The following is a 25,784-nucleotide window of genomic DNA, read 5'->3' as shown; positions in this document are numbered from 1 at the left end:
AGGACTGGGTGCTGCCCGGAAGGCCCCTAGCACCACCATATGACCTAGGTGGTCCTGGCACTGCAGGGCCCAAGCAGCACTGCACCCTTGGGCCCTGGTGCTGAACTGACAGCCTGAATGGACAAGAACTGCCAGTGGCGTCCCCAGACCTCCCGAACATCACCTGGGAAGGCCCCTGTCGCCCCAAATAAACATATAAAGAATTATAACCTAGTTGTAGTCTCACAGATCATCATCCAATCTACTTACAGAGCCCCCTTCTCTGGTGTTCAGTTCCTCTAAACATTAAATATTTTCTGACAGTATAAGGAGTTCTACTTATAAGTACAATCCCTGAGAGATCAGATTCATAACATAGGTAAGTTGTTTTTTTTTTTTTAAACTCATTGATCAGTAGCACTGTAGCACTGTCCTCCCATTGTTCCATCGATTTGCTTGAGCGGGAGCACAGCAGGTAGGGCGTTTTCCTTGCATGTGGCCGACCCAGGTTCGATTCCTCCATCTCTCTCAAAGAGCTCAGCAAGCTACCAAGAGTATCCCGCCTGCACGGCAGAGCCTGGCAAGCTCCTTGTGGCATATTCAATATGCCAAAAACAATAACAACAAGTCATAGATGAGTAAGTTTAATAAATCTACATAAAAAAGATCTCCAGAATTTTTTGTTCTATAGATCTTGTGAATAAAAGAGTTTAAATACGCATATATTTGCTGGTAATATTTAGGCAAGGTACGCATAAAAAAATATAGTTATAAATTACTTTTTTAAAGTTTTTGGGTAACACCCAGCAACGCTCAGGGGTTACTCCTGGCTCTGTACTCAGGAATTACTCCAAGCCTTGCTCAGGGATTGCCCATAGGAGTTGCTGGTTCCAAGTGCCTTACCTGATATACTGTATTTTTCCAGCTTCATTAATAAATTTCTTAAAGATAAGTCCTGTAGGGCTAGAGAGAGGGCTCAAAAGGGCTGAGCATATGCTTTGCATACATAGTCTCCCAACACGGTTGGAAGCAAGCCCTGAGCATAGAACAGAGTGGCACTGTTATGTATGTCCTACACACCAAAGATACCGAAAGATCAAACATTTACTTTTCCATAACAGTATTACAGGATTAAATATGTGGCATTTAAACATTTAATATTTTGCAGGTTATTTAAAAACCTGATTCTAAGCCTCAGTTTTATAAAGTGAGATTCAAAGTCTATTTCTGTGGAAAAAAGAGAACTAATATTACGTAGAAATTAAGTGCATTTTTTGCTGTCTACTAAATGCAACATACTTTCTTCAACCAGTTATACCAGGTTTTGATAACACTGATCTAGGGCATTTATTTTTCTAGTTTTCAATCATTATGTATACAAGAGAAAATGCTAACATTTTGTATTTCAGAAAATTTCTGAGTTTATAAGCAATTAATTCATGTTTTCTTACAAATGAAAAAATAATAAAACTTAGTTCTGACTTTCTTTTCAAAATGTTCTTCCCGCATCTTAAGTTGCTTTCTAAAACATTATACTCTTCAGCACAGTTAAAATGTCACTTTCTTCCTGAAAGGGTAGTTGAAATGCATTTTTTTCCCCAAAAATTTATTTGGTAACATATCCTTTGCATTTGCCATATCAGAAATACTGAACACCTATCTTTGCAAAAAGCATCTCATCTTTAAGTCAAATGACTTCCAAATGCTTCACTATATACATAATTACCGCTAAATTTCTATGCTGCCAAGATTTTTATCATTGTTCCCACCATTTCATATCTAGACACTCTTCCTCTTGTTAACTATTTGAGCTAAATCTTCTTGTTTTTTCTTGATGCACAAAACATTATCACTTCTGGGCCCTTAGATGTAGTTTTAATATTTGTGTGACTTAATTTCACTGCCTTGTAGTCTGTTTTCTTTGTTACCCGAAATAAAGAGTAACACCCTATTCCTTTTCTCCTGCTTCAATCATGTTCCCCGCACTGATCCTCACCTAACATATTTTACTTCCTCATTGTCTCTCTTCACCCAAACATGAGCTTTATGAGACTACAAAAGTATTATTTATTCACTGCTCTCTTTCATAGCACCTAAAACAATGACCAGCACACAACATATGATCAATAAAAATTTACTGAAGTGGGGCAAGAGCGAAAGTACAGCATGAAGGGCATTTTACCTTGCACATAGTTGAGCTGGGTTTGATCCCCAGCATCCCAAATGGTCCCCTGAGCATTGCCAGGAATAAACCTGAGCACAGCAGCTGGGTGTGACACTACCTCCCCAACCACCCCCTCAAAACCAGGAAAAGACAGATGTAATACTTCAAGACAAAATAATTCACAAATACTGTTTCACATGTTAAATTACTTTATATTAAAATGACGCCAGATTAACAATGAGAAAAGCCAAGGATGCTATTAACTTTTATACTTTATGCTGTAACTCCCATTATTTTTGTGACTCGCATAACCTGTGATGTATAACTCACATTATACACTTAAGTTATGGCACTAATGACAAACCATACATGAAATATTAATACAACTTAAATCTTTTTATATTCTTAACATTAAAAATATAAGCAAAAGTCCCGAGATCTTATTAGAAATGGTCTAGATTATTTATTTTCTTGCATCCAGAAGAATGAGGGGGTCACTTCTGTTCATATAAACTACTTCTTAGTCATTAATGCTAATCACTGTTAATCGAATGACATGACCATTAAGGTTTACAGGTTTTCCATGGGTTAGGCCTTTTAAAGAATTTATTATAGTATTTATAGAATTCATGCTTTCATTTTAAAAGCAAGGTAATCTTCATAGAAAAACTTATGCCTAAAAAGATCAATAGGTATTTCTTTTAATGGCCACAGAATCTCAGGTCCAAGTCATTTGGCCATATACCAATATTCAAATGAAGAATATAATCAATAAATGTCATATGTCATAACCAAAAATTATAATGTCCACAAATTTTGTGGCTAATAAGTTTTGTGCGTTTGCATAAAAGGACCTCTAACTATAAATAAAAACGGAAAAGTAAAGTGTAATGTGAGGTCATTTGACTTATTAATGACCAAACTGTTTCTGGAATTTGGGTCTCCTAATTTGTAGGTTAAGTTCTTTCAACTATTATTATGAGGAAGAAAAGAGTGGGGATTTAGTAATATATATGGTATGGAGCACAGGAAACAAATATTGAATGAATGAAATAAAAGCTGACGCAAAGGATGGAGACCATTATCATAATCAGCATGATTCCAGGAAAATTTCAAATTCCTAGGTCTTTATCCGGACAACACTGGTTTACTTGGCTTAAAAGTCCATCCCCAACCAATTGCAGTACAGAAATTCTTACAATTTGATAATTTCACATGAAAACTTTTTCTGCTTTAAGCATCTAAGCAAATCAAAGCCACAAGGACAGAATAAAGTAGAGGTGGGTTACAATGTCTCAACAGTATGAAAAAAATCTAACACGTCATTTGATGACGTTAATAAACATTTTCAGACACAAGAGGCACTTCATCAGAATGCAAAAACCAAAACCACCACAGACAAGATGAAGAGGGACCAAAACTACAGCATTCAATAAGTGGCTGGAGAAAAATGGGAGTTTTTTGGTCTGGATTTATTAATTTTTTTTCTTAAATAAGAGGAATGAGAGAGACAAGGAGGAGAAAACAATCCAACAGAAAATTTGTAAAAACTTGCTTTTCTACTTTTTTATAGCAGAACTAGGACAAGATAAAAGTTTTAGAAAACTGTTCACACCACAGGGAAGAATACCTTTTCCTTTCCCTTTCCTTGCCTTCCCTTTTCTGTCATACCAGGTGATGCTCAAGAATTGCTCCTGGCTCTGCGTTAGGAATTACTCCTGGCAGTGCTCAGGGGACCACATGGGATGCTGGGGATTATACCGAGGTTTGAGGAGTGCAAAGCAAACACCCTACCCACTCACTGTACTATTTCTCCGGCCGTGACAAAGCTTCCTTTCTCAGGAAGCGTTTGAGTAATGCTAGACTACTAAATGGAGAAGAGAGAAATGAAGTGGAAAAGAAATTAACAGAATAAGGGATTGGGTAAATATTAAGCTTGGCCTAGACCTAGAAGATCTCTAAGAAGACTTTTACTGAAACCTTGAAATTTCACTTTCATACAGAAAGACAAAGACATAAAGAGTAATTTCTCAGCTTCCTTTCTAAAAAAAAAAAAATAGTTCTCTTCAAATCTAGGACCTAGGACTCACCTGAGTTCCAGAGAAAATTCTTTTTAAGTCCTTACAGGAAGACTGTGAAGCAAAAAAATATGAAATGGAGGCTGGGGTTATGGCCTACTTACTATTCAAGGTGTCCTTCCCCCTTTCCTTCTGTCAATAAGTTCAGTGCAAAGATGTATTATGTGCTAGGTTTCCTACACATTATGCAGGCAACTTCCGAGAGCCACAGTAGTGGGCCAGAGTAATAATACAGTAGGTACGATGTGATAGCACAGCAGGCACAGTGCTTGCTTTGCACACAGCTGATTCGAGTTCAATCCCTAGCAGCCCATATGGCCCTTGAGCCAGGAGTAACCCTGAGCAGTGCTAGGTATGGGCCAAAAACAAAACAAAAATATGAAATTAAAAAGGAAAAATAAAGCTACAGTACCTTTAGTCCCATGAGAATGCAACCCAAATGAACAATCTCACCAAAGAATAAGAGACCATGTGTAATAGAGCGCTTGAACTTCATCATATACTTTCCAAATATAGCATTATTTTGAAACTGTATAACTTAATTTAAAAACTAAAAACATAATTTTACAAATGCCTTATGTGATTGCTAAGTTTAACTGTGCCAAAAATAGCTGGAAATGATCCCTGGGGTCCCAAGCACTGCGAGGGAGCAGTCCTCTCTCCAAACAAATTCCTTTAAAAATAAGCATCTCTTTTTGTGTATATGTTTCTATGTGTAAGATGAACTATACAGACACAGGCATTCAAAATAAACTCTCAGCTTGGGTCCCTATTTCCATTAACTAGTGAAACAGATAAAGTTATAAACAATAATTAGAGAAGAACTTTTTATATACATACCTGGACTGTCTGGACTTGTGGAGACTGAATAACTGATGGCTGGGCTGCCTGAATAACTCCATGGACTTGAACTGTTTGCCCATTGGGCAGCTGTACTAAGGTTACCGTGGGAGCAGATGATGTTGCATGAGCAGCTGGCATAGATACCTGTGGTGTTACACAAGGGGAAAAAATTACCATCAGATATAGTCCCTGAACTCCCCCAGGAGTACTCTCATGCAGTAGGAAGTAATTACTTATGCAGTAACAGGATGATTTTTCCACTAAATAAATATCCATTGGTGGGCCACAGAGATAGTATATAGTCAAGTCAAAGGGTTCAATGCCTGACACTACATATGGTACTACCAGGATTGATCCCTGAGCACAAGTCAAAAATAAGTCCTGAGCACATCTAGGGTGGCCCAGAAAACCAAATATGGGGAAAAATAAAATTCATTGGTGTGAAACTAGTGATTAAATTTCACATTCTTTTCAAAAGAGCTACAAACCTACCCCAAACCATCCTCCCCACAACACACATAATTTTTAATTTATCACAAATGCAAAAGAAAAAATTACTTCAGTATGTTATCAAAATATGTAATACTGACTCATTCTTTTCAACACTAAGGGCACATTATTGAATTGAGTTTTAAGCATTCCCACCTGTATTTTGCTCATAGCCAATCTGTCATGTTCCTATTGAAGAAATCAAGTCAGTATAGTAAGAAGTATCTTCATTTCAGAAACAGAAATAATAAGCACTCAAAGAAATTAAGACAACTGCCCAAAGTCAGGAAATATGCTACCTAGCCTCTTTATAATATCATTTGTATTTAAGACATGTTCTTAAATCTAATTGTTCTCAATTTACCAAATTGACCTGCTATGCATTATCTTCTAAGAACTAACCTGTAACTTGTAATATACAGCGAATTTTTTAAAGCTAAAGTAATAGGACTTTTCATTGAAACAGTCTCAATGGTTACTATAAATGGAAAATTTCTAGCATTGTTAAAAAAATTGAACAGTTGATAGTTTAATAATTTATTTTCCTCTTAAAGGAAAAAAGGAGAAATGAAAGTATAAGATAAACCAATTTTCAGGACCAGCAGGCAAGGGGCATGCTTTGCACGTGGTTGACCTGGGTTCAATCCCTGGTACCCCAAATGGCTCCCCCAAGTCCCTCCAGGAGTGATTCCCAAGCACAGAGCCAAGAATAACCCTGAGTACTGTTGGATGTGGCCCTGAAACAAAAAAATAAAAACAAACCCCATTTTCCCTTGAGATACAATACAGGCAATTTTTATGAATCATTGTCCAATTAAAAGGCCTCTAAAACTAAACATGTATATCAAGTGTTATTTATTATTCCTATGCTTGAATACATTTTAGAATAGAAGTTTAATTTTTCACTCTATAAACAGTGACTGGAGACTTATGTGCCAAGAATTTTAGTTGAAACTAAAATTACAAAACTGAAACTATAAAAAATGAGAAAGACAGGTCCCAAGATAAACAGGGATGTGCAATAGTTCAAATCCACTGGAGTACATAAATGTGCTACTCTATAAAGTACTTGATCTGGCAAGAGATCAAGAAACAAAAGTAATGAGGGACTGGCTGGGCTAGTCATGAAAAAAATCATATTATGTCACATTAAAGAACTTGCATTTTATCCTAAAAGTGATTGGGAAAGACAACGAAGGACATCTCAACTGCTGAAAATATGATGAGATTTGCATTTTAATACACACTAGTGGTAGCATGAAAGAAGAAAAACTGAGTCAAGGAAACAAACTGAGAAAGTCTATGTAATTAACTAGGATGAGAAGAGAAAAAATGCAGAAATAAAGTACTACTCTTGGTAGGGGTGGGAATAAGAAGTGATTTAATGAAAATTTAGGAGAGCAGGAAGAGCTTTATGAATGACCTGGGGAAGAGATGAGAGAGGAAATCAAAAGTGAGCCATATTTCATATTTGAGAATGAAACAGAGAGCACAAGAAGGAAAAGCTTCCAGAGGCTTAAGGTAGTGGTGGAATACGGATTGAAGTGACATCTACATTTGCAGAAATGTTTACCAGTCAGTTAAATATGTGATTCTGAAGCTTAGAGCAAAGACCTCTTTTTAAAATAGAGATTAAAACTATGAATTTCCATCCTTGAGTTTGGAATCCTTTTTACTAATCATTTTCAACTAAAACAGTTGCAAATGTTGCTTTCACCTAATTCTCAAAGTGTGACCTATAAAACCCCCACCGAAGTTATGCGGGATGTCTGTTTATAAAACCAAGAATCTCTGGTGAACCCAAGGATATTCTTTTTTCCTACAATAAAAACTGAAAAGCATAACCTTAAGTTCCTCGGAGTATTTCAAAGAAATTTCATAGAAAAGCTCCCTTAATGTCTAATGTAATTATTATGTGCTCTGAACATCCTCTAGGGTGGATATAACAAGCAAATACAATGAATAATCATTTTTCTACCCTAATCACTCTCTCTAATAGCAACTGATTATAAGTTTATAAAGTACAGACACAAAAATGAGATAAAAATTACTTATTTTACTACCATTCTGAGCTCATCATTGTTACTATTTTTGCTTTAAATGTATGGCCCTTTTAAAGGTATATAAATACACTTAATTTTTAAAATACTGTATGGAATCATTTTGTCTTTCAAATCCACTTATGTTATTCCATACTAATAATGTCCTTTAGTGGTTGTAATGACTGTATAATAGTAAAAATTCTGTTTTTAGTAAGTACATACTACTGGATGTTTAATTTATTTGCCTATTAAAATGGTTCAATTTGTCATAATTAAACCCATTATGAAACATACACCCATTTCAAAACCTCTACTTTTTAAGAAAAAAAAGTCTATATTCCCATAAAGTTCTGTTAAAAAAAAGTAAAATGAATCATCTCATTAGTTTTACATATCTTCCTTTACAGAGCAGGCTAAATCTGTTTTTCTCTGTTCAAAGATCAAATCACAATTTTAAGATTTGTCAATTTCATTTTTAATGTTAAAGAGTTGCAATAAAAAATTTTTATTTCAAAAGCATGGACCAGAGAAAAAGTATAGTGGGCAGGTGCTTGCCTTACAGCCGATCTGTGTTGGATTCCTGGCATTGCATCTGGTCCTTTGAGCACAGCCAGGAGTGATCCCTGAGAGTAGAGTCAGGAATACCCCCTGAGAATCACCATCACCACAAACAAACAAAAAAATTAAAAGGAAGAGAGAAAAAAGAAAGAAAGAAACAGCACATGTTGTATATGTTAAGGATGGAATGAACAAGTGACAAAAATATGTATTTAGGAGTGAAAAAAAAACCGCAAACAGGTACTAACATTCCTTTATGTTAGTCCATCCTTAAAAATTCCCAGTGCCAGAGGGTGGTCTGATAAAGATGGCAAAATGAACATATGCATGTAATTATGCTCTCTCCTGAATCACTAATTAAACTTCGTGAACTTGATTTTGTTTTTATAGGTATAATCATATGATCATAAAAGAATGTGAAAAAAATAAAAGAGTTTGAGAGACTGGAAAGCAGATGGTTGAATGGTAATGAACTTGAACACCTCAGAAGGCTGATTCATGAGGCAAAGACAAAGTTTGATTTGCAACACAAAATCCTTTGAAGGCTCAAGACATATGGGCACCCTGGAACGTAAGTGAAGGAGAAGCCCAAAATAAGGCTGGTCGTAGCCATGAGAAGCAATGAGATCCTCTTCATAACATCCATGGGGGAACAAGCTACTCCCTACCTTGACAGAAAACAAGACTTATTTTCTAGATTGAGGGGCCCTTAACTACCTAATACCAGGCATCACTGAAGGTGGTGGGGAAAGGTGTGAGGGGGTATCCTAAATCTCAGAGCTCTGCTTTCACTTGGTTTCCCGGCCTCTTACCTACAAAGAGAGCATGAATAAAGCTTAGTTTGGGGAACCAGATCAACCACAAGTGAAAGACAACTTAAAAGATATTGACCTTGTGCTCACCACAAACAACTAGAGTGAAACTCACAGCTTAAAGTTAGTGGGAACTTTCAATACAGCAGTTTGTCCCTTACTTTCAAACCTGAGCAGGAAGTCACAAACTATCAGATATCTGAGGAAAGTCTCTAATCTAGATAAGATAGAGATCAAAAAGAAATGCAAGGGTGTCTACATGAAACAATAGAGAATATCTGCAAGAATAGAATTCAAAATCTCACCAATATTCTCAGAGATAAGGAGAAAATAGTGCTTTTGTGAAATATAAATAGATACTACTAAAACCGGGTTGGAGCAATAGCACAGCAGGTAGGGCATTTGCCTTGCATGCGGCTGACGTGGGTTTGATCCTCCACCCCTCTAAGAGAGCTCAGCAAGTTACCGAGAATATCCTGCCCAAACAGCAGAGCCTGGCAAGCTCCCCATGGCATATTCGATATGCCAAAAACAGTAACAACTTGTCTCACAATGGAGATGTTATTGGTGCCCGCTCGAGCAAATCAATGAACAGGAGTACAGTGCTAGAGTGCTACTACTAAAACCAAAAAGGACTATTCAGGAAAAAAGAAAAATTCTTGGAAACAGAAAAACAGAAATAAAGTTCAATAATTTATAAAATGCTATAGAACGGGAACTGAGCAAATCTCCCAAAAAGCAAAAAAAAAAAAAAAAAAAAGTAAATTGTTCTAAACTTAAAATAACTGCATCACAAGAATCCTAGAAAAAGAAAAAAGTATTGTCAACCAAATAATTTAAAGAAATTGCCCAGAATTCATGAGAAGATAATTCCTACTGTAGAAGAGCTAACTGAATACACTGCCCAGTGGAAGAAAACTGACCCAAACCAGTCTAAATAATGAAATAGTGAAGCATCATAAATAGAAGATTTTTTTATTAGATACCTGGTATAAAAATTAAGAAAAAGACTGTCTTTTCAATAATACTAGAAGTTAACTGTGGATGAATGCTTCACAATTTGAAAGCAAATGATTTGTTTTTGAATTCTGTACCTAAGTAAGACTCAACGCAGTCTCACGGATTTACTGGAAAACATGCTATATTACACCAAGAATACAAAGTCCACAAAAGAAAGGTGAAAGAATTTTCCACAATGATGCTACACAGCAGACCAGACAGAAAGAATGGTGTGACCTGTGATAAGAAGACAGTTGGGGTTGGAAAGATAGTATAGTGGGTAGGGCACTTGCTTTGCATCCAGCCAACCCGGGTTTAAGCCCCAGCATTATATACGGTCCCCTGAGCATTGCCAGGAATGATTTTTGAGTGCAGAGTCACGAGTAACCCCTGAGCACCTCCAGGTGTGCCCTGCCTTCAGCCACTCAAAAAGAAGATATTATTAGGGTTGTTGTCACCCAAACATCTATTGGAATTAAAACTTATGTTTTACCATAGCTTATTGCGTGGATGAGTCAAGTTTCTCCAATCTGTACATAATTAACTTGACCACATATTAATAAAATCTTGGCTCTTTTCCTTTGTTCTATTCCTGCCTCATCTGTAATTCATCCCCAAAGATCTCAGCTTTGCGTTATTCCTGAGAGCTGGAGATGAAGCTGGTGATCTTAAGACAAAACTCACTGCAGTTTACATACTGCACACTAATTTTGCCAGAGATCAAGGATGTGGCTTATATTTCAGCTCTACATGGTAATCACGAGTGGTTACTCTTCAAAACCCACTCCAACTCCACTAAAAAGGCTCTTAAATTCTTTGAAAAGTCGGTGCTAGATATTATAGAGCCTCTGCCAGGATAATTTTCTCCTAGGAGTCTTCTTTTCAAAGTAATATTAATGAACTCTCAACTGATGGGTTCATAGTTACCAGTGTCACTGTCACTGTCCTCCTGTTGTTCATCTATTTAGCTCGAGCAGGCCCAGTAACATTATGAGACTTGTTACTGTGTTTGGCATATCGAATACATCATAGGTAGCATTGCCATGTGGGCGAGATACTCTCGGTAGCTTGCCGGGCTCTCCGAGAGGGGCAGAGGAATCGAACTCAGGCATGTTGGCAGCATGCAAGGCAAACGCCCTACCCGCTGTGCCATTGCTCCAGCCCCAAAGTTCCAAATATATGTAATTAGCTGTCAATTAAGTGAAATATTTGGGGGAAAGCACATTAATTATGTAAGAAAATAAATAACCTCAGAGACAGAATGCTTACAATAAAAACAAAAATCAAAGAATTATGAATAAAAATGAAATAGTTTTTTTAAAAATATACTGGAAGCAGTACAAATAAAATATATTTTATTTGGGACTGGGCCTCCTCCACCCAGCTCCCCCACCTTCCAGTAGTTAGACAGTTACACCCACCAACTGCCGTGTAACCCCATCAACGGCCATCCAGAGACTATAAAACCAAGCTCCTGGAAGTGCGTGGCCGCATTTGCGGCCGTGCGACCTCTTATTCTCTAGTTCTCACTCTCAGAGAACCTGGCAGGCTACTGAGAGTATCATACCTGTCTATATGCCTGACTAGGAACACCTGTAAAGGGGATTAGAGACTGCCCAAAAAGTCTCCATCCATCTCGGAGAGCCCGGCAAGCTACCGAGAGTATCATGCCCTCATGGCAAGAGTCTGACAAGCTACCCATGGTGTACTCGATATGTCAAAAACAGTAACAATGATATAGTCCTCATTCCCCTGACCCTGAAGGAGCCCCCAATATGTCATCGGGCTACTCTTACACGTGACAGGGACGAATGGAGACGTTACTGGGTCTGCTCGAGCAAATTGAAGAGCGGGATGATAGTGATAGTGATAAACAAAATATACTGAAAATAAAAAAATATTATTCTTGAAATTAACTTGTCAATATACTGCATTCCTTTAACTTATCTTTTCATATATCTATATCCCCCCCCAAAAAATCTGTATGAAGGTATTTAAGGTTTTAAAATCAATTGTCTTTAAACCAATAAAAGGGTATTTTCCCCTTAAGAAAATATACACATCATTTACAATACTTTTAATTTTTAATCATGTCACTGGGGTAGAATGATAGCACAGCGGGTAGGCATTTGCCTTGCACAATGCCAACCCGGGTTCAATTCCTCCGTCCCTCTTGGAGAGGCCGGCAAGCTACCGAGAGTATTCCACCCACAAGGCAGAGCCTGGCAAGCTCCCTGTGGCGTATTTGATATGCCAAAAAACAGTAACAAGTCTCACAATGGAGATGTTACTGGTGTCCGCCCGAGCAAACTGATGAACAACGGGAGGACAGTGCCACAGTGCTAATCATGTCACTACAGATATTGTAATGTTAAATGTATTCATTATAATAGTGAATTAATATTAACATTTCTAAAACTAGGCTAATATATGAATGTAAGATGAAGTTTTAAGCTGGAGAAATAGTATAGCAGGTAGGGTACACAGCCTTGTACACAGCCAACCAAGATCCAATCCCTGGCATCCCATATGGTCACCTAAGTCACCAGGAGTGATTCCCAAGTACAGCGCCAGGAGTAACCCCTAAGCACCACCAGATGTGACTCAAAAACAGAGAGGAGAGAGGAAGTGGGGAGAGAGGGGGAAGAGAGAGGAAAGAGGGAGAGGAGAAAGGAGAGAGATAAGAGAGGAGAGAGGGAATGGAGGGGGAGAAGAGAAAAAAAGGAGGGGAATGAAGAAAGATATGAAATTTTAAATTCTAAGATTATATCTGTTCATTCTATGTATACCTCTATAATAAAACTGAATCTCATCTAAAATAAATTGCTTGGGGCCAGAGAGGCAGTTTGAACCCAGCATCACTTATGGTCCCCTAAACACCACCCAAAGGGATCCCTGCACACAGAGCCAGGAGTAAAGCCTGAACACAGCTGGGTGTGGCCCACAATCCCCCAAATGAAAAATAAAATACATTTTTCTTAGAAGAGACAAAAAACTATAATCGCTCCACAGATTATTTGATACCTGGGCTAATGTGGCAATCTGTGGCTGGGCTTGAACTGTCATTTGCTGGTTTTCAGCTTCTGTTACAGCTGCATCTCCACTCTGCTGGTTTTCTGCTCCAGATTCCATGGTCATTTAGTCACCTATAATAATATGGAAGAGTGTTACAAGCACTACCGTGCTTCACATTCTGTGACTTTAAAGGCAAGTTTCAGGTCATAAACAGGTGTATGCAGTGGCTAGTTAGCAAATGCACTCAGGTATCTAATTAGAATATAGCTTCAATTGTTGTCAAATTTGTCCAAATTTGCTGTTGTGAAGTTTCAGTCCCTTTATAAATGAAGAAAAAAATTTTTTCCCTTGCCATTTCTTCCCAATGGAGTATTACTCCATCTAGAGTTAAGGAATATTCTCTTCTATTAATCTCCCTTACTAACAATAAGATGAGGAATAGCAGCGAAGTTACACTTTCTTCAATTTATTATTAATCAGGTATGCTGGGAGGGCAAAAAACAGAATTGAGCTGATGACAGGTTCTATGAGATGCTGGCTTTGTACAGTACGATTCCCCCTGTCAGGAAGTACCTTCCTGCAGGTGAAGAAACAAAAACAGTAAGATACTTTCACTGATGGGCAACACAAAATCAGTCCAGGTTTTAAAAGTCCACATTGTGGGTCTCAAGCTTGAAAGATGAGCTAAGCAGCCACAGGGCCTTGTTAGAGGTTCCAAACACTAACAAAATTGTTTTGCACCCCATGAGTACTGTGCAACACTACAAAAGCATAATCACCCATTAAACACAAACCTTGAAAATTTTATAATTGCAAATTTTACTTAGTTAACAAAGGATGGCCTTTTTAATCTGAACTCTTCTTCGCTAAGAACTTAGTATTATCTATTGATAATCTGTCACTGGACAGCAACAAGTTAAGTGAGCAATTAACTTCTAGTACCAGGAGCTACAGAGAGGTTAAAGACATTTCTGATAATTGGGGAAATGACTGTGTCCAAAGTATTCACAACAAATTCTTGCTTGTGTACTAGTCATCACTTATTAATAAAAGGAACTAATAGTAATGGAACAATTAGATTCCAGAAATAATACAATAACCTCAGTGCTTTTCCAAAATTTGTTATTTATTTTGTAATTCTGAAACTGGTAGTCAAAGTTGTCACTGCTCATTTTGATTATTACATGCCACCAGAATGTGTCACAATATATTTTGCCATCTTTCACAGGATTCTATAAAAAGAAAATGTGTTACAAGTGACAGTTAAAAATAAAGCATCTATATGAGGACAAATAATTTAGCAATAAAAAACACAAAAGAGATGACAAAAGGAAATAACAGAAGATTCAAATACATAATTTAAAATTTATATGACAAAAGCCACCAAAACATGAATTAAAAAATATATGCCACAGATAATTAACATCATTAACATCTACAGTACAAAGAAACTACTAGTCAAACTTTCATTATTTGCTAATTCACAAATATACATCCAAATATAGTTAACGTAGAACTTTTTTACAATACCAAATTAATGGATACAACTATCACTTAGGCAAATCAACTAAAATAAAATCACAGCAAAGAAAATTATAGCCTATCTCTGATATAAAGCTTTTAAGAAAAATTGCTAGATTTTGAATTATAGAATATGATTATGAATTATAGAATATATTGTAGAATATCATGGCATTATTAAAAAAAAAGGGTAAAACAGTAAGAAAATGTAGGACCAGAGAGTGTGGGCCAGAGAGATAGTGCAGCAGGTATGGCACCTGTTTTCTATCTCTGGCATCCCATATGGTTCCTGGAGTACTGTCAAGAGTGACTCCTGAGCGCAGAGCCAAGAATAGCCCCAAGTGGTTAATAATAACCAAGTGTGGCTCCAAAATCCCCAAGGTATCAAAGGGGCAATTACCTAGGTTACCCTGAACCCTAGATTATAGAAATGAGGACAGGAAAAGAAAGAAATCTAGAGGGAAAGAGGAGGCGGATGTGAAGTAACATGGTGGCCACTAGCACATAAGTGGTTTAGGTAAGATATGTGTGTATGTTCTACACCACAGAACTCACAACACTGCAAGCAGGAGACCTAAACTTCCAAATGTGCCTGGGAAGGAGGCAGGCTAAGGGCTGAGAGGAAACCAGAGGACACTGGTGGAGTGTCACAAAAGTGGTGGGATTGGTGATGCAACATTGTATGCCTGAACCCCTATTATGAACAACACTGTAAAGGAAGAGAAGGGGGGAGGGGAGAGGGAGAGGGAGAGGGAGAGAGAGAGAGAGAGGGGGGGGGGGGGAGGGGAGAGGGAGAGGGAGAGAGAGAGAGAGAGAGAGATACAGAGAGAGAGATACAGAGACAGGAAACAAACCAAGGGTAAAAAAAGTACAAAAATAATTGGTCAAGGCCTATTTATATACTAAACTCTGCAACTATGAAAAGAGGAAGATGTGGTAGAATTGTGTAGGATGATGGCTTTCACCTTTTACTCTTTACATACTACAGTCTCAAAAAACTTTAATATTCTGAGTCATGGATAGTATTTTGAAACTGCACAAACTTGAGACATCTAATAAAAACTTCAAACTCCTATTACATTCTTGGACATGCACAGAACTGAATAAATTGTGTCTCTTAAGACTCTTGATATTGGGGAAACACAAAGGTATTACCATTATATACATGTATTTCGTATTTACTATTGTATTCCTTTAAATATTTTTGAGGACCCAAGAGAGCACAGTCAGCACTTGCCTTGCACACAGCCAACCTAGGTTTGATCCCAGCAACAAATATGGCCCCCCAGCAACACCAGGAATGATCCCTGAGCACAGAAACAAGAATAAGCTCTAGGTGTGCCCCCAACACAAACAACAACAAAAAATGTTAGAGGAGGAGGGTAGTTTGGGTGACAGTGGTTTCAGGGCTACTCCAGGCTCTGTGCTCAGGAGTGACCCCAGGCAGTATTTGGGGAATCATATGTAGTGTCAGGGACCAAACCAGGGCTGTCCACAGCTTTTTCCTTGGCACTGCATATGGTACCCTGAACATCCTGAGGTGTGATCTCTGAGCACAGAGAGGTGTAAACCCAAAGACCCAATGGGTATAGCCCCAAAACAAAGAACATAATACAACTTCAGTTAACTAGAATACTACAAAACCACATTATTATTCAATATTTTTTCACATGATGGAAGGTGTTCCTTATTCACTTACACTGTTCTGGTCATAACTGCTGTAAATTGTAAGTTTCATCGTTCTTTTACTTAGTTTTCAAAGAGTTTAGCCATTTTACCTTTCCAGCTTAGAAAACCTCCAAAAATTACCTGTAATGGTTGTATCCAGAACAGTGTATGCTTCACAAAGTATATAGTAAGACAACAGATATTTTTAATATTCATATAAACATCCCAAAAATTGTTGAATGAGTGCTTCAACGACATCTGAAGGAAAATAGAAGGCCAAAGAAACAGGAGAAAGGGAGAATTCCAAAACTGCCCTAAGAATGAATATGATTTTGATAAATCTGAGGAAAAATAATTGTTTTTGTGCTACAACTGGCAGTGCTCATTATGGTTTACTCCTGGCTCTGCACACAGGAGTCACTCCTGAAGCGGTTCAGGAGCCACATGGAGGGCCATGGGTTGAACTCACATCAGCCGTGTTAAAGGCAAGCACGCTATCTGCTGTACTATCACCCCAGTCCCAACAAAGATAATTTTGGGGAGCTGGAGAGATAGTACAGTGCATAGGATGCCTGTTCTGCACACAGCTGACCAGATTTCAATTTCTATCACCCCATATGGTCCCCAACATTCTATCAGGAGTGACCCGAGCACAGAGCCAGAAGTAAGCCCTGAGCTCTGCCTGGTGTGGCCCAAAAACCAAAGTAAGTTTTTAAAACTTTTCTCCTAAGAAAAATATGGTATGAGCAAAGACTTAAAACTATAGTAAGCCTTTAGAAAACAGAGTGTTATTGTGTGCAGCATAAGATTTTGTATAGAAGGAGAAAAGATAAAAGATGTTATAAAAAGAAAATAGTGAGAAACTGCTAGAGTAAAATGAGAAGAATGATGTCTCTTGGGCCAGGTGGAGCACCTGCCTTGCATACTGCTTACCCGGGTTTATCCCCTGGCATAATGGTCTACTTAGCCTGCCAGGAGTGATACCTAAAAACAGAGCTAGGAGTAAGCCTTGAGCACTGTGGCCCCCAAACAAAAACAAAACAAACAAAAATCTTTTAAATAAATTGTTTTAGCACTCTAAATTATTATACTAAACTTATCATTAATCTATGGGATCTCACAAGTAAAAAAAATTATTTTTCAAAAATGAAAAATATTTTGGGTCATATCTGGTGATGCCCAGGAGTTACTTCTGACTCTGTTCTCAGGAATCACTCCTGGCAGTCTTCAGGGGACCACATGGGAAGCTAGGGATTGAAACCAGGTAGGCTACACACAAGGCAAGGATCCTACCCACGGTACTATCTCTCCAGAATCACATTTTACACTTTATATATTATACTTACATTAAAGTACCATATTTAAGCACACATGCAAGCACTGTTCATACTTTGAAAATGCAACTGGGGATAATAAAACAATGAAACTTTGCATTTGTGTATCAAGTGCAATGGAACAGGAAAGAAAGTAAGCAAGTTAAAAGGCTAGAAACGTTGTTTTAGAAGTAAGCTAGGAAGAAATGTTGGAGAGATTTGAAGTTTTATTTAAAGCTCACTAGTGAAATCCTCTGATAGGGTAGCATTTGATTTACCAACTTAGCACCTGTATGGAACTGAACCCAATCTCTGAGGATGTAGCTCAGTGGTAGAGCACATAGCTCACATGTGAGGCCCTCAGTCCAACTCACAACACCAAAAGAGAAAAAAACCTTAAACAAACAAAAAAATCAAATTGTAAATTAAATTTTAGGTTTCATCCAGTTCATTACCCTACAATTTTCTGGTTTGGGGCCATACCTAGCGATGCTTGGGGGCTACTCCTGTCTCTACACTCAGGAATCAATCCTGCCAGTGCTCAGGGGGACCATATGGATGTCAGGAATAAAACCCAGGTTGGTGGAATGCAAGACAAAACACCCTACCCACTGTACTTTCTTTCCACCCCCTTCCCTGAAATATTCTGACCTTGAAGAAATGCCCTACTCCTGGGTCCTAGTAAGAGACTAGAGCACATGCACTGCATGCTGGAAAACTGAGTTTAATCCCTACCACTGCCAAGTTCTGAGAGCTGTATCAGGAGTAACCCTTCAGTAATGAGCCAGGAAAAGTTCCTGATTAAGTGCAGTATAGTCCGAAAGTGAGAGGAAAAAAGGAGAAAGTGTGTGTGTGTGTGTGTGTGTGTGTGTGTGTAATTGGGGGGTGGAGGGAGGCAGCAAACCCCTATCCTTATCATTCTAAATATTCTATAAATACAAATTTATAGAAAAAAATAAACCCACTTCTCAACATCTAATTTTATTTTTAATTCTGTAAGTCTATAATATATTTAATAGTCTAGAATGAAAGGTAAACTGTCAATTTTATCTCTGAGAACATATCCATAAAGAAAATATATCCCATGAATTTTAAAAATGCAACAACCTTAATTATTGTCAAGAAGACAGTCTCTATTATCTAATTAAGTGGCAACTCGTTTTGAACTTTCACCAGTCAAATATGTCAAAGATTTAAGGAAAGCCCAAATCTTCAAGTCTTCAGAGTAACCATACCAAAAGGCATATTTGGGCACATGGAAGTTTATTAAATGACCACTTTGTCATCACAGTCGTCACTGTCACTGTCCCCCCGTTGTTCAATTTGCTCAAGTGGGCCCAGTAACGTCTCTATCATGAGACTTGTTGTTACTGTGTTTTCGCATGTTAAATACATCACAGGTCGCTTGCCAGGCTTTGCTGTGCAGGCGAGATACTCTCGGTAGCTTGCCAGCCTCTCTGAGAGGGGCGGAAGAATCGAACCTGGTTCAGCCGGGCTGGCAGCGTGCAAAGCAAATGCCCTACCGCTGTGCTATCACTCCAGCCCATCAGTCATATTTATGAAAAATATTTTGAATGTCTGTATCTGCACAGTTCACCTTACCGATCAAAATATAAGAAGAGATATTTACTTTTTAAAGACCTATTTTTGGAAAGTTAAGATGCTTACCTTATACTCGTTACCTTGGTTTGACCCCAGCACTTCATGGTCTTCTAACATCACCAGGTGTAACCCAAACCACCCAAAATATTTAGGGGAATATTTGTCCCAAAATATTTATGGGCAGTACATGATATTGTTTAGTGACTTTCTACTGTTACTTTTTAGGGCTATTTTGTGTGTTTGAAAGTCTTGTTAACACATTTTTGAACCCTCAACATGTCTTGATTTCATTTTCTTAAGAGTAACTAACTTTGTGGGAATCAGTAACCATGTTGTACTCCCTCTTTTCCTCTAATTTTTCCTTGGCTGTTAATCCTGAAGTACTTGTCATTTATCTCTATCATATATCCACTCTGGCAGAACTGATATGTATGTAATCAATATTGAATATATAGCAATGCTCCAGGTTCCTGATGCTAATAAAAAAACACAACTCTCAGTGTAAATACAGCATTGTCTTCACTGAATCCTGATAGGAAAATAGCACATTCAAATGTTTTATGGGTAAACAAACCTATACATACAAATATATAATGTACATCTATACTTCTACTCAATACACATATCAACTTCAACTGTGAAAATTTAGACTGATCATGGGTCAGAGAAAATAGTACAGCAGGTAGGGTCCTGCCTTGCACACTGCTGACTCAGGTTTAATCCGAGCATCAATCTCAGCATCCCATAGGGTCCCCTGATTCAGCCAGACATCATGATCCCTGAGCGCAGAGCAAGGAGTCAATCCTGAACACTGTCAGGTGTGGTCCAAAAACAAAACAAGCCAACAAATCTTAGACCGATCAAACCTTGAGAAAATGAGATCCTCAAATTTTTAAGCACAGTGAATAGGCAATGTAATGAGCTAAAATACCAAGCGAAGTGAATTCTGACAGTTTTCAGAAACAGTCTTCTCTGTGCGTCTGTAAAGGCTTCTCTCCTTTATCAGAGAACAAATTCATACTGCAGACACTAGCCTCTGTATCAGAGAAAATAAGAATGTTGTACATGATTTTAACACCATATGCTCTGAATTTGATGAGAATTACTCATAAGACAAAAAAGCATGGAAATTTGATTATGTACTTTTATAAATTCTTTGTTAATAGTAAATATCAACATAACTCAACTATATCTAGTAACACAGTATAAAGCTATTTTCAATACAAATATGATTTTCTAATTTTAGAAATTTTAAGTTAACTCTTACAATTTATTGCAGTTTTGTGACGACAGGAAATCTGAAGGCTATTTTCAGTAACAGTATTTTAGAAAGTATAGTATAGTATATCCTGTGAGATACTATCCTAAGGAAAGCAACAAAAGTGAATTTTAAAAAAAACTATTTGGCTGGGTTCTATTAGAAGGAGGGGAATAGATACAGAATGATCTCTTGCATACGTAGAATATAAAGAACAGTGAGGGAGTAACAAATGGTCAAAGGCATCAAAATCGGAGAACTGGCCTAAGAGAACTGAGCTTAAAAAAGGGAATGGTTGGGAAGGGTGACGGGGGAACCCTGAGCCAGTGATGGAAAGGAGCTGGTGGTATAGTACCAGAAAGTTGTATGCTTAAAACCCTAGAGAACAATACTGTAAATCAACATATTTCAAATGAAAATGGGGTTTTTAATTATTTTTAAAAAGCTACTTGAGGGGCTGGAGAATAGGACTAGGCATAGGGCACCTGACTTGAATGTGGCAGAGAGAGCTCTACGCTTAGCATTAAATGGGCCCCAAACACCCAAGGAGCAACACCCAGCACAGAGTTGGGAGTAGTCCTTGAGTTCTGCTGGGTTTGGCTCCAAAATAAAAATAAAGTGATTAAGAGCTGGAAAGGTGGGGCAGCTGGTAAGGCACTTGCCTTGCACACACAGCAGACCCAGGTTCAATCCCCAACACCCCATATGGCCCCAAGCCCCGCCAGATGTGGCCCAAAAATCAAAACAACAAAAAATAAACAGAAATGAAGTAAACAAAAAGCTATCTGATTTATAGAAATTTACTGCATGATTTATGACGGGCATCCCAAAACACGTGACTGATTCTGTAATACCTTCAAGAAAGCATTAGTGGTTTTTCATTTAAAAGCACTGGCAAAGGAGACTGATGGTTAGAAACTTGCCAAAGAGTGTCTAGGGGGTGAAGGGAAGTTAAAGAATTGAGAAGGGACCAGCATAAAAATAATAGTTGGAAAAATGATCATTTTTGGATAGAAACTGAGTGTTAAAAGTAGGTAAAGGGATATACCTGATAACCATTCAGTATCTGTATTGAAAACCATAAGGCCCAGAATGGGGAGTAAAGGGAGAGGGAGGGAGGGAGAGAGGGAGGGAAACAGAGAAAGAGAGGAGAAAGAAGGAAAGGGAGAGGCAGGGAGGGAGAGAGAAGAGCTTGCTAGAGAGGCAGGTGGGGATTGGGGAGGAAGACAGGAGGGAAGGGTTGGAAAGGGTGACAGGGGAAATAAACACTGGTGAACGGATGGTTGTTGGAACATTATATGACTGAAACCCCAAACATAATCAACTTTGTAATTGTGTATCTCACTGTGATTTAATTAAAAATAATAATTTTAAAATGAAAAAAAAATGAAAGTACTGGCAAAATGAATTTGTTTTGTTTTCCTTTAGGTAAGAGAATTCAGGTTCTGAAACAAGCCTTCATGGGTCTGGTCACCAAGAGACACTGTTGCTTAGCAAAGTAGCAAACTATGACCAAGCATTATTTCCAATAACAACTCTGTATCCCATCTCATCCCAGTTTTCTGCATCAATTTCTAAATGAAGTCTACCAAATGTATTTTTTGTTTGCTTGGTTTTGGTTCCGGGGCCACACCCAGTGGTGCTCAGGGATTACTCCTGTCTCTGCACTCAGGAATCGCACCTGCCTGACTTGGAGGACCATATAGGATGCTGGGGGATCAAACCCAGGCTGGCTGCATGCAAGGCAGGTGCCCTATCTGCCATACTATCACTCCAGCACCCTCTCGAAATAGATTTTTGAAAATGAATATTTTTAAAGATAAAGGTAAAGGTAAAGGTAAAGGCCCTCCCGTTGATCGTCGATTTGCTCGAGCGGGCCCAGTAACGTCTCCATTGGAGACTTTGTTGTTACTGTGTCTGGCATATCGAATACTCTCGGTAGCTTGCCGGGCTCTCCGAGAGGGGCGGAGGAATCGAACTCAGGTCGGCCATGTTGGCCGCTTGTAAGGCGAACGCCCTACCCGCTGTGCTATCGCTCCAAAAAAAAAGGATTATCTATCTCTGGCAGATACTTTTTAGGTATGCAATTTGTATGTTCACTGGAGTGAGATTCTCGTCAAATTTAAAATCCTGCTTATAGACTATAGACCAAACATGATTGCCACTCAATGTTTCTTTTGCAAACCACAACACCCAAAAGGAGAGAGAGAACAGAGGGAAATGCCCTGCCACAGAGACAGGGTGGGATTGGGGGGGGGGGGGGGGATGGGGGGTGGGAAGGATACTGGGATCCCCGGTGGTGGGAAATGGGCACTGGTGGAGGGATGGTATTTGATCATTGTATAACTGAAACCCAAGCACAAAAATGTGTAAGTCTGCAACTGTACCTCATGATGTCTCACTATTAAAAAAAAAATTTTTTTTTGTATTTTTTTCCCCTTTATTTTATTTTATTTTTTTTAAAGTTGTAGATTTACAATTTTTGTGCTTTGGTTTCAATTATACAATGATCAGATACCCATCCCTCCACCAGTGCCAATTTTCCACCACCATGGATAATATCCCTCCCACCCCCATCCCCCCATCCCCCCTGTCTCTGTGGCAGGGCAATCCCCTGTGTTCTCTCTCTCCTTTTGGGTGTTGTGGTCTGCAAAAGAGGCATTGAGTGGCAAACATGTTCAGTCCATAGTCTACTTTCAACATGCATCTCCCCTCCTGGGAGGATCCTCCAAACATCCTTTATTTGGTGCTCCCTTCTCTATCTGAACTGCCCTTTCCTCTAGGATACCCGGCTGGCCTCTAAGTTATGGAGTAATCCTCCTGGTGCTGATCTCAGCTATTCTTGGGTATTAATCTCATACTTTGTTACTTTATATCCCCCAGATGAATGCAATCTTTCTATGTCTATCCCTCTCTTTCTGACTCATTTTAATAAAAAAATAAATAAAAATAAAATCCTGCTTAATAAAAAAAAAACACCCATAAAGAGCCCATAAAAAAATATTCCCTTGGGGCCAGAGAGCTAGCACAGAAGGTAGCCAATTGCCTTGCATGAAGCCAACCCGGGTTTGAACTCCAGCACCCCATATGGCTCCCCAAGCTCACTAGGAGTGATTCCTGGGTCCAGAGCATGGTGTGGGCCCAAAGCCCCACCTCCCCTCAAAACTTATTCCTTAAAATTAATATTTATAGCCTACTAATTCACTTACTCAACAAAGGAACTATGTGGAAATAGTACCTTCAAATGGAAAATAAATGTCAGTGATTTTTAAAATAAGTTTGTAACAACAATTATTATTTTATAGTTATGTTTTAAACTTCATTTTCAAATGCTGTACTTGGCTCATTATTTACAGAGTAACCAGTGAAAATTTGTTTTTCTGAAGTTAAGACAGCACGTTATTGTAGAAGTCATAAGATAGGAATTCTGGTTTTAGCTGACTTCACAGATGGAGAACAAAAGGCATTAAGAAATTTCTAAGTATTACACCCTCCAATATTATAAAGAGCAAAAAAATACTTGTAGGCAATGGAATTACACGTACTATTCGTCAACAAGCTAATCATATATTTTGCTTAATAGAAAAAGCCCAAGCACTCAACACACTAATGATTACGCAGAACTATATTTAGAAACTGGCCATGGTTGTTTTACAATCTGATACATGTAGGAAACAGAAAAGATTTTATATACAATTTCAGTAAAAGACTTGTGTTCAGGTCTTTAATCCAAAAAGAAATATCCAAGCTCTAAGGTAAACCAAACTATTTTCCTTTTTTAACCAACTTGGTAGTGATTTCTAGCGTTGTAGTTTTGATGAATTAATACACTCTCTCAAGCTGTTTCTCGTGTCGCAGAGATGGGGGAGGGGAGATAATAATAGTAAACTGTTGAAGTCCATAAAAACTCAAGCAAAACACCTTTTAAGTCTTGAAACTGAATTTCCTTGGCTTTCAAAAACTAAATCTGCATTTAAACCTATAAGTCAATATGCAAGAGCTGGGCCAGAATGAAGTAAGTCTTATGGTAAGTTTACCTAAAGTCCCATCCAAACAAGTATTTAATAATGGTGATCTACACCCACAAGCTTCTTTGAAATGATAGTAAAACAATGAATTATGGGGGAAAAGGGAAACATAAGCAGGTTACTCATGGTTATCTGTCTACTGAAGCAGACCTGATAGAGAAGATTATGAAACCTGGACGAAGCAGATTTCCTCACCTACCTAGAAAAGGACTTCTATAAATATAAAAGAGTTTACCAATAAGAATTCCTAAGTGTAGACCCAGGAGTCACCCCTGAACCTCATTGGGTGTGGCCCAAAAACCAAACCAAATAAACAAGTAAAAACAAGTTATAAAGACTATGATCTACTTCACATCTTGTCCACGGAAAAGATTTTACCAACAACTAAATCATTACATTCTCTACAGTTCAATTTGGTCATCTGTAAAAAAGATGGAATTACTATTTCTTACATGGCAAAATTTTTTAAAGTGTGAATTTCTCCCCCAATACAGCAGTGTTTAAAAGTAATGCACTATACCCACACTATCATAATAAATTCTCAAACAGTAAATTCCCAAAATGTAGCATTTCAAATTAAAATGTTTTAACTAATACTTATTTTTTAACTTCACTTCTTTCCATCAATCACTCCTAGTAAAGGATGTGAATACGTAATAAAGAACAGGCGGTGACATGTAAATCCAAATAGGCACTTGAATTTTCATGTTTAATATTTTTATATTTTTATTATATATTAAATGCATTTGATGTTTTTATTAAAATATTCTCTTTGAGCTTTCAGAAATATTTAGCAAGTATTTATTTAAAAATCAAGAATTAAGATAACAAAACAGATGAACTGAAGAACATCATTAAAATTAAAACCTTCTGTTCTTTAGAAGGTACCAAGAAAAAGTGAAAATACAATCTAGAGTGAGAGACAATGGCAAATAATTTCTCTGAGTAAAGAACTTCTGTGTAAAGAACCATTACAATTTAAGAATACCAGTATATCAGTGTTTCATTTTTTTATTGCTATATTATATTCCATTTTGTGGATCTGAATTATTTTGTGTATTTATAGACTTTGAGACTTTTATGAATAGAACATTCATTTATTGCACATGTTTTTATTTCTCCTGATTTTATGCCTAAATGGAGCTGGATAAGCCAGAGAATGGAGTAAATAGAGCTGGATAAGCCAGAGAAACAGCACATGGGTTAAGGTGCTTGCATGTGGCCAAGCCCAGTTGATCCCTGGCACATATATGGTTTCCTGAGCACTACCAGGAATAAACTGTAGCAATGCCTGGTGTGTGGTTCATACATACTCCTAAAGAAAGATTAAAAGAAAATGGAGTGGAGATATAACTCAACGAGAAGACCCAGGGCAAGAGACCTAGACTTGATCTCAGGCACAAAGGGAACCCCAC

At 37.9% G+C, this 25,784-nt stretch overlaps 1 protein-coding gene across 4 annotated transcripts in view; it reads right to left on the bottom strand.

The window, feature by feature from the left end:
* Positions 1 to 25,784, bottom strand: part of CREB1 (cAMP responsive element binding protein 1) — a 68,826-nt gene that overhangs the window by 31,528 nt on the left and 11,514 nt on the right. For 3 of the 4 annotated variants that reach the window (XR_008792081.1, XM_056111541.1, XM_056111542.1), the window contains exons 2-4: positions 12,989 to 13,110; positions 5,062 to 5,208; positions 4,234 to 4,275 (exon numbers count right to left, since the gene is read on the bottom strand). Coding sequence is in view for 3 of the 4 variants with exons in the window: in XM_056111541.1 (XP_055967516.1) it covers positions 4,234 to 4,275; positions 5,062 to 5,208; positions 12,989 to 13,102 (303 nt within the window). In the remaining variant the exon portion in view is untranslated. The remainder of the gene's footprint in view (positions 1 to 4,233; positions 4,276 to 5,061; positions 5,209 to 12,988; positions 13,111 to 25,784) is intronic. The other variant, XM_056111543.1, reaches the window with a different exon arrangement.

This window comes from Sorex fumeus, unplaced genomic scaffold (genome assembly GCF_029834395.1).
Source record: "Sorex fumeus unplaced genomic scaffold, SorFum_2.1 ptg000014l, whole genome shotgun sequence".
In the NCBI taxonomy this organism is placed as follows: domain Eukaryota; kingdom Metazoa; phylum Chordata; class Mammalia; order Eulipotyphla; family Soricidae; genus Sorex; species Sorex fumeus.
This window is presented reverse-complemented; position numbering and strand designations above follow the sequence as displayed.